General features: G+C 38.0%; 2 protein-coding genes across 2 annotated transcripts; both read right to left on the reverse strand.

The window, feature by feature from the left end:
* Window positions 1–1482: 1482 nt before the first annotated feature.
* Window positions 1483–5574, reverse strand: LOC108902380 (butyrophilin-like protein 9). Its single transcript, XM_018704239.2, has 9 exons — window positions 5160–5574; window positions 4080–4156; window positions 3697–3984; window positions 3494–3619; window positions 2935–3338; window positions 2739–2843; window positions 2543–2623; window positions 2358–2452; window positions 1483–2272 (listed from the first exon to the last, which is right to left on the reverse strand). The coding sequence occupies exons 2-9, from the start codon at window positions 4141–4143 to the stop codon at window positions 2269–2271; spliced, it is 1167 nt and encodes a 388-aa protein (XP_018559755.1). The 5' UTR covers window positions 4144–4156; window positions 5160–5574; the 3' UTR covers window positions 1483–2268.
* Window positions 5575–5765: 191 nt separating this feature from the next.
* Window positions 5766–7324, reverse strand: LOC108902381 (selection and upkeep of intraepithelial T-cells protein 2). Its single transcript, XM_051068553.1, has 4 exons — window positions 7224–7324; window positions 6432–6719; window positions 6290–6337; window positions 5766–6049 (listed from the first exon to the last, which is right to left on the reverse strand). Exons 1-4 carry the CDS (start codon window positions 7315–7317, stop codon window positions 5766–5768), a joined length of 714 nt encoding a protein of 237 aa, XP_050924510.1. The 5' UTR covers window positions 7318–7324.
* Between the last annotated feature and the right edge of the window lie 2408 nt (window positions 7325–9732).

Raw genomic sequence — 9732 nt, forward strand, 5'->3', positions numbered from 1 at the left:
AGAAGAATGACTGAAACATTGCCAACAGGAGCCATTGTCCCAGAGTGGACAGAGTGTTGAGGAAACATCACAGAGGACATTATGACAGAGCATTGGTGTTTGGTCTCCAGCACAGTGGATTTATAAGACATGGTTGTTTCAGAGGGAGGGAAAGACTTTACAGCATGATTTGATATTAAAATCAGGTTGATGTGTTGGTTCTTAACGGAAAACTCATTATCAAACATTCATAGTTCTTGAGAGGCAGTTCGTGCTCCCTCCCACCCCTAACCTATGAACTGTTGAGTTTTGAAACCACAGGAACATTCTGTTGTTTCTAAAGAGTCTCGTCTACATTAACACATTTTCTCGTGTGGTTTGTTTCTGAGCTCAAACTGTCAGCAGCATCTGCAGCATCTAAAACACACACACCAACACACAGTGAGAAAACTGACAGGAGGCTTTTTAAAAATAGTCCATGCATCAGTCAGAACATCTGTGGGTTTGAACCTTTTCTGAGTGTGAGAAAGTTCAACAGCTCCTGTGAAAACTGTAACGCTTATCACCGACTTTAACGAAGGTAAGAGGGAATTAAAAACACAGCATGAGGAAAGAGGAAAAATAAAAGTATCTCTTTTCTAGACCCAAAGCATGATGGGATGCTTTCTGCTTCAGGATGTTAATGAAGACTCCAACTTCCAGGTTCTGTTTTGGTCATTCCCACAGTGCATCAGTCCCATCACAATCAATCACTAATCAGTGTACCTGCACCTGGTGATAGATACAATGTGAGTTAGATCTGATAAAATGTTTAGAGCAACCTTCATGTCAGAGTATAAGTGGATATATAGACAAATATATATTACAAAATGACAGCTAATCGCTGCGTACCTCTGCAGGATGAGCACGAGCGTCACTGGAGAGACAAAAGAAACAAACATCAGTCATCGACTCATCTACAGGAATATATCAAACCGGAGTCAGTAACTCACTCAGTGTGAAGCAGAGAGCTCTGACCTCCATGATGTCTTCAGACTGAAACACAGTGATGTCGTTAAAACTTCCTCTTCCTGTGCAGGTTTTGTGTAAAGCTGATGTAAAAGCTGAGGTTAGACACACTTTGGCTTCATGCAGCATCGTGGCTACAGGCCGTCTGTCTGTCTGTCTGAGGACTTCTGTTGTACGTCTGTCACCAAGTCTCTCCTGTTCTCTTTCTTTGACACACAGATATTCATTGAGTGCAGACAACTGTCACTTTAATGTTTTATTTTCGCCTCAAACACAGGCTGAGGACTGTAACTCTGTGACACTATGAGGCTGCAGAGACACAAAAACCTACACAGTCTGTAGACCGAGTCTGTAGATATCACATATGTCCTCCAGTCTTTATCTCCTTCATCTCCCTTTATCGCATTTTCTTCTTTCTGTTTCACTTTTAATCACCCTCACACACACACACACCGTGGCTACAAGAGAACAATGATGTGTCCACCACTGTGACCTCTACACTCTTTATTAACAAACACTTCATTTAATCTGATGATTCTGCAACAAATTAACAAATAAACAACAGAGTAATGAGACAGGCAGTAAGAAATAAAAACCACTGATCATAAACACATAAACAAAAGGCAAAGTCCATGTGACGGCCATCCAACACCACAGGAAGTTAGTCTCTTCACCAGATAAAGGACACACACTGACAGTGGATTAAATGTTGAGGCTGTCATTAACAGAGATTTCTACTGATGCTGATTTTGTTTTCTAATCAAAGTGTACATGATGTGATTTACAGAACAGATGAGCTGTAGCAGTTTAAAAACATGTAACTGAATCTAATAAATTAGTCAGCGTCTCTGCAGCTTTAGAGTAACATTAGCTGCAGACAGATGAATGTAATAAGATGGTTTCTGTCATCTGCACATTTGATCGTTTGATTGAACCTAAAAATAAGTTGTACCTTTCATAAGTAACTCTGAAAGAATGTAAAACAATAATAAATGACATGAGTATACTGTATATAAATATTATACTGAAAAGACCTTCAAGTTCAACCTTATATTTGATTAGCAAAGCGAGCTAATGATTCCACACTTTCACACTCCTCATTCATTTTGCAGAGATTTGGTCATAAACGAAATGATGAATGATGAATTTATCAGATAACGGTGCGACGGGAAAAATTAAAGGATTATCAAAAAGACCAAATTCATCTGTTAGTTGACATGAGCATCATTTGTTGAAGCATGTATCTTCAGCACCATCGACAGCTAACTGTCCTCACCTCCATCATCTGTTGGTAATAAAAAAGGAACACGTGTAAAACATAAGCAGACAGATGGGCTTAATGTAATGATGTATGTGACGTGATGTCTGACCTCTCCCACGGGGTTTTTAAGTTTTTTCCAGGTGACCTTCGTTGGAGAATTGTCATTTCCACCACTTGAAACCTGGATCCGTCTGAACCTCTGAACTGTGACGGAGAAAAAACCAGTAGTGTCAATTCAAACATTGAAGAAGAAGAAGAGAGCTGCATTAGTGAATAAAAACAAATGAAACTTACAGTGACCATGTTTCCAGCCTCCTTGGTCGACACTGGAAACTTGTATTTGCTACTCGTCGTGTGAAACTCAATATTTACCATCTGTATGAAGGAGATTCAATGATGAACGACAGAGAGAAGCTTCTTGTAGATATGAACTAACCTCAGTCCTACGCTTTAGAAACATCACACAGTACTTATCTGTACTCATCATTACCTCTTTGGACTTCTTTCTGAGACGAACAGAATTGCGACTCAGGTTGACCTGATCCAGAACAGCACGGCTGGTGGTTGGTACTTCCTGTCTGTCGGGGGTGGATGTCTGAAGGAGGAGGCAGAGTTAGAGCTGACTAACACTCAGTTACCTTTAAAGATCAAGGCAAAGGGACCTAACTCTAATAAAGCTGACTTACACGTGGGTGGCACAGTGGAGCAGTGGTTAGCACTGCCGCCTCTATCTCCAGTTCTGGGTTCGAGCTCTCATTCGTCCAGGACTTCTCTGTGTGGCCTCTGTATGTTGGGGTTCTCTCCGGGTTCTCCAGCTTCCTCCCATCATCCAAAGACACGCAGGTTAACTGGTGACTCGAAATCACCTGTGAGCGTGATTGGTTGTTTGTCTCTGTGTGTTGGCCCGGTGATGGACTGATGATCTGTCCAATCAGTCCGACTTCCACAGCCTCTGCTGGCTCCGTCTGAGGCTTCGTCAGTGGTTTTCTTTCACTTTCTCTGTTGGTGTTCAACCAAACCTGAGTTTGGTTCCTTCTGGATGAGTTCGTCTTTACTCTTCTAGTTTCAAGCTGTTCATTCACCTCAGTCGCTGTTTGAAAACAACAGTAAATTTGAAGAAAAAAACTATTTAAATGAGAGAATACTGTGTTTTCTTTCTCAACCCAAACACTGATAAATTCATACAACAGTTTCTATTTAAACATGTCTGAGGAACCTGATGAGGATGGTTCATTTGTGACCTACTGGTTTTGTTTTGGCTCCATGTCCACACAGAAAAGGAAATCGCAGAAATAACCATTAAACCCAAAACAGCATTCATGCTGACATAGGCAGCCCAAGATTGAGACAATGGGGCCACGAAGAACTCATCTGAAAAGATAAAACACAACATGAGACCAGATCTCTGCCGTTAAAGCCTGTGACTGTGGTCACATGATGAATTCTACCTGGAACATGAATCTCTGTCTCTGTGGTCTGGTTGGTTTTGTTCTGTTGGACTCTACAGGTGAAGCTGTTGCTGTGTCTCTTCTCCACAGTCACTCTGCTGCTGACAGTATAGAGGTCATCAGGACCTCTGACTGTCTCTGTAGGTCCAGCAGAGAGGAGGTTTCCCTCACCGTCCAGCCACAACACCTCAGGCTCTGGATACCAGCCTTCAGACTCACACTCTAACACCACTGCATTGATGGATCTGTCAACCCCTACTAATGTGATGACAGGTGAGGAGACAGCACCTGATAATGAGAGATAAATGTAGATGGTGAAGACACTGACAGACAGCATGTGTTACCTGGAGATAAAGGGGGTGTTGGGTGTCGTGTCAGTTTACCTGTGGTGACTGGGAGGCAGTAGAGGATGAGGAGACAGACTCCAAAGCAGCTGCATGGACACATTTTCCACTGTGAACTGAAATAAACATTTTAGACACATTCAAGTCAGTTTAATTTCAGACTGAGTTCAGTTCTTCAGGGGAGGATTTTACTGTGTCTTCTCCTAAACTGAAGGTAGTCTGAAGTTCAGTGTATGACAATAAATGGTGGATTATTGTGATAAAATACGACAGGGATGCCAGCAGTGTCATCATGACACAACACGTTACTTTATTACATGTTACATGCTGCTTTCATTCAGTCACATATTTACCGGATTTTCATTTTTATTCAAATGTAGTTGTTCATGTTACTGACTCGACATCTCTCCCTGATATTATACTCTGATAGAAAAGTAACTCAGTGTCAGTTTACCTTTAAATAGCAGCTGTTACCTGCTCTGTCCACATTAACCTTGGGACTAATTGCAGCTTAATGGTTTTATAATTGTCAGGTCATAAAGTGAGTTGTGTTTTTATCTGTGTTTAAAGGTCCACATAAACACAGAAATTAATTAATATTTTTAGAGTTTAGTCTCTGATTAGGCTGAGCAGTGTTTTATTTTCTCAGAACATTTTTAAATTTAGTCACATAATTTTTTTATTTTTTATTTTCAGCACTTTAACTGATTTGCACATTAAAAAACACATCAGGCTCAAATACCAAAACATTCTCATAAAGTCACTCAGTTAACTCTGTCAGATGCAGAATAATGAATTATGACAAGAATGAATAATCGTTGTTGACATGCTGAAGCTGCCTGATCACATTAATCATTCAGGTATTCACTGCATTTCTCAGTGCAGTTTTTATATGGACTTTATTTAATCACAGATCAGGAGGTCGTAACAAACTAAGCTGCAGATGTAAATACAATGAAGCTTTTCTCATTGAAACAGCAGTGACAAAAACTGGTAATAATAATAGTAATTGGTAAGAAAATCATGTTTCTAGAAGTTTCCAGTTTTCTTATAAAAAGATTCTTATTTCATGATAATCAGTCTGTTTTAGACTGTGATATTAAAATAGTGTCAGCTTACCTTTACACAACGCTCTCTTCGTGTTAACCCTTCCACCAACTACAACATCATGACTCCACAGATTAATTATAAACTGAATGACAGTATTATGTTTCTAATGTTTGATTGGTCGAGTAACACCCACTGCTGCAATCAAGACGTGTGTTTTTAAAGATTAACCAGGGCTCCCATGTACTCAGCGCATCAGTACAACACAGCTTCTATTTAATGCCCCTTTCCTTCTTTTAGATCATGTGTATGTGTGTGTTTTTACTCACAAACCCCTAAATAACTGTAGAAACTCTAATACGCATAAAGCATGAATGAATATGTGACACACAGTCACACTATGAAATATAAATCTCTGGACCATAAAAAATAAATGATTAATACTGCTCTCAATTTAATCATTTTAAATTTTCATCTTATTCTGATGCTGTTGATCCACACACACACACACACACACACACACACGCACATATATATATATATATATATATATATATATATAGAGAGAGAGAGAGAGAGAGAGAGAGAGAGAGAATCCTGTTAATTTCTTGCTCCATTAATGAACTTGGCCCATTTTGTCCCCCTTCATTCTAGTGGTATGATTGTTTTTGTTTTGTTTCAAGCCAGTGTCTCTGTGTCTCGTAACAGTTTCACATAAACCTTCTTTCTCTGATCTAATAAATAAGTTTTTTCTCTCAATAAGTCCTTTGAGTTGTCAGATGTCTTTTTTCTCTTCAGTGACTGAAGCATCTTCATGTCCTCATCCACTTCTCTCTCTGCCTTATCAAGTAAACGTTTGATTTGATTTCTCAGATTCTCCAAGCCAGTTTTCTGATCCATTAGTATAGCAGCCACACCTTCATCTCTGGTCCTCATCATGTGATTATTACAAATCACCTTCCCTTTTAATAGAGAAATTGTGAGAAATTAGTGACAGAAAAACAACATGAAAACAGAAATAACTGATCTGAAAAATTAGTAACAGCATGAATTATTTATTATTGATATTTTTATTGTTTTCTATCAACACCAAAGAAACATTTTAGAAATATAACACAAGAGAAAAATTAAATATTTTTTTAACTTACTTTTTTGTCTGCATCTCAACAAAGCAAAAATAAATATGAAGCCAGCAGTCAAACTGATGCAGGCAGGAACAATGGGGCAATGTGTTACCGCAAAATAATCGCCTGGAATGATAAAACACAGAAGAAAAATTCCACTCAAATTAAACAAGTCACTGTTTCAAATCTAAACAAGTGTTGGTTCAGAAACAGTGTCTACCTGGAACATGAATCTTTGTCTCTCTGGTCTGGTTGGTTTTGTTCTGTTGGACTCTACAGGTGAAGCTGTTGCTGTGTCTCTTCTCCACAGTCACTCTGCTGCTGACAGTATAGAGGTCATCAGGACCTCTGACTGTCTCTGTAGGTCCAGCAGAGAGGAGGTTTCCCTCACCGTCCAGCCACAACACCTCAGGCTCTGGATACCAGCCTTTAGACTCACACTCTAACACCACTGCACTGATGGATTTATCAAGTCCTGCTAAACTGATAGTAGGTGAGGAGACTGCACCTGATGAGGAGAAATGGAACAACATCCTTTGAATCTCAATTGTTCATGTTGGAATTTGTTTTGGTATGTTGGTACCAAAAAACAGTGAGTAAACTAATAGAGATAAAAATGTTAAGTAGTAAAAAGTAAAAAGCAAAAGGCAAAACGCAAGTGCTGTATATTTACAAAGAACTTAAAATAAATATAAAAAGAGTGCAAATGTGTGAGGGTGTTAGTGATAGTCCATATCAGAATGTTAAAATTCTGGCCTTTGGCTTGCAAATATGCATTCTCTATAAAGATGTAAGAGTTTAATTTTTGTTTAATAATTATGGGCTTTTATTATACTACTTTATCATTTATGTCAAAAGCAACCAAATTTTCCAACATCTGTGTTTTTAAATTCCATTTTAATAGGAGCTTTAGCGTAAAGATAGCTTGATCTGTTCAGACCAAGTTCAGTGCATTCTGTCAGTGACTGCTACTGTCATTATATCTATCACAAACTCAGACTGTCTGACTCACCAACAAGGAGCTGGACAGAAGCTTCTTTCTGTACTGAGGGAATTAAACATCTGTATGTTCCTTCATCAGACAGTTTCACTTTGAAGATTTTCATGGAGACGTTTCCATGTTCATTTCATCCACAAACATTCTCGTTCGACGAAGTAAGATGGATTTTGAATCTCATAAAACAGTCGTCCATCTTGGTGAACATGGACATACTTTGGATGGACACCAGGTCTGGTCCACTCCACTGTCTCAGAACTGGCACTGATGGGAGGTTCAAGGTGACATGGTAGAATGACATCATCACCAAGAAGGGCTACAATTGTTTGAGTTGGACAAATCACCTGAAACTGCCCTGGAAAAAACATGCCACAATGCTTAACAACAAATCAGCAGCAAAACCGGATTTTCTTACATATTTCTACATTCACGTGGCTCTGACTCTGACAGATAAGGACTGTAAGAAAGAAGTTTAAAGTATGCTTTAAAATTTTGTTCAAATACAATGGATTTTTTTTTTTGAGAAAATATAAATGCATACAAATTTAAAAGAACAAATAATTGCTCTAGGCAATATGAACTGAGGCTTAATACAAAATATAAATATTATATAAATAATAATAGCAAAAAAATGTATTATAAGTGATCAATCAGGCCATATGCAGTAAATAACCATATTTGGCACTTGTTAGTGACCAAGCTGGGTCAGTGTAAGTCCAATAGAAAGAATAAAGTAATTCAGGAAAACAGTATGCATTCTGTAAATATTGTATCGTCTGTCAAAATCTTATCACATGGTCCACCTACTGGGCCTGATCTTGTGGCTGATATACTTGATGTGCATAAAGGAAGAATGGAACTAAAATGTTCTCAATATAACACCAGAGCTCATCCTTTAATCTAATACATGTACAGATTACTCAGACCATGTATTACAAATTGGTGGCCAGCACCCATGATAACAATAAGTTCTGTGAGCATGCTGTGGTTGCAGTTACTATATGAACTGCATGTTGTTCAGCTCATACCCTTTCTGTACTTCCAACAGTCACTATATAGTCATTTTTGAATAGCTGTATTAAATCACATGTGACTGTTTCACCCTCTCTTCTGAAATTGTGTACGTTTATAAAGCATATATTATAGTTTAAGCTTACCTGTGGGACCTGGTAGACTGTAAAGGAATGACACCAAGAACCCAAAGCAGAAGCCGCACAGATTCATTTTTCTTTGAGTCAAGGAAAGTCACAGAAATAAAATCAAGGTTAGTCAGTATCATAAAATACAACATCTTATTGGGGATGGAAATGTTACTGGTTGTTCTATTTACTTAGTTAAAAGTAAGAATACTTGAGGTAAAGAGTGTACATTATATTATGCTAACACAGTATCTTGTGTCACCACTTTCACTCAGGTCATTCAAGTCAAGTATCGCAGTCTTACTAACAGTCAACATGCTATAGCTGTCTGATACATTCAGCCATTATGATAATTACTGCATTTAGACGACTAACTTCAATCTCAGCGCTGTTTTTAATTAACTTTAACTCTTAACTTTCTTTCAGGGATAAACAAAGCTGCCGGTGTAAATACAATGAAGCTCTTGGAAAAAGCTGTGACAAAAATTATATTCATTATGATAAATTATTATATTACATTACCATGTTTGAAGAAGTAAAAAAATGATTATTATTTCATGCTAATCAATCTATTTTTGATTATGATAAAGAAGTAACGTCCGCTTACCTTTACAGAATGTTCTCTGTCTTTTAACCTTTAGACTAACCACAACTTTATGACTTCACAGATTAATTATAAACTGAATGACAGTATTATGTTACGAAATGTTTCATTGGAAACCAACAGCTGTATTAAGAACGTTTGTATCTTTTAAAGATTAACTATTTTTTTTGAATAGGCACCAAGCCTTTGTATGAAGTGAAATTCTTGTTTGAAATCCATATAGTTCAGTTAAAAGATACAAGCTGGTTAAGTGTAGGAAGAAATTGTGGTCTGGTTTAAAATAGAAAAAAAAAAGAACACTGGAAGTCTAGTGGACAGCCCTGTACCTTGAAAATTACGAGGGTACCCAGTGGATTAAAAAGTAACACAAAGGGGTCCTGACCAAGCACCCATTTCCGAAGACTTGGGGAGTGATACCTTGTTTGTTTGGGTTAGTTGTTGCACTGAGAAAATCTTATCTGTTGTTTCACAGCTTCTCCTTCTCTGATGACTGTGTATGTTTTTAGGCTAGTGTGCGTCACCTGAAGCTGCAAACCCAAGTGTGAACAGAGGGCTCTCACCTGAGAGGCCACAGAGACAATGTTGAGAAAGAACACCACACTGTGAGCGAGTCTTCAAGAATTCAAAAACTGCATTATTGACACAAGTTACATATTGAGCTGAAGATAAAAAAAAAAAAATTATGCTAGATGGCATTATTTTTGTTAAATCACACGTTTCATCTCTTTTAGTCTCTCATTTTGTGTTGCTTGTTCATTTTTACATCTTATCTCAACAAAAG

This window comes from Lates calcarifer, unplaced genomic scaffold (genome assembly GCF_001640805.2).
Source record: "Lates calcarifer isolate ASB-BC8 unplaced genomic scaffold, TLL_Latcal_v3 _unitig_4817_quiver_941, whole genome shotgun sequence".
In the NCBI taxonomy this organism is placed as follows: domain Eukaryota; kingdom Metazoa; phylum Chordata; class Actinopteri; family Centropomidae; genus Lates; species Lates calcarifer.

Coding starts and splice junctions, on each gene's coding strand:
- LOC108902380 (XM_018704239.2), bottom strand. CDS start 4,143: ATGTGTCCATGCAGCTGCTTTGGAGTCTGTCTCCTCATCCTCTACTGC. Junction 3,620..3,696: donor GACAGAGATTCATGTTCCAG/GTAGAATTCATC, acceptor TTATCTTTTCAG/ATGAGTTCTTCGTGGCCCCA. Junction 2,844..2,934: donor CTCCACTGTGCCACCCACGT/GTAAGTCAGCTT, acceptor CTCCTCCTTCAG/ACATCCACCCCCGACAGACA.
- LOC108902381 (XM_051068553.1), bottom strand. CDS start 7,317: ATGAAAATCTTCAAAGTGAAACTGTCTGATGAAGGAACATACAGATGT. Junction 6,720..7,223: donor TTCTGTCCAGCTCCTTGTTG/GTGAGTCAGACA, acceptor TCTCCTCATCAG/GTGCAGTCTCCTCACCTACT. Junction 6,050..6,289: donor CATTGTTCCTGCCTGCATCA/GTTTGACTGCTG, acceptor CTCTATTAAAAG/GGAAGGTGATTTGTAATAAT.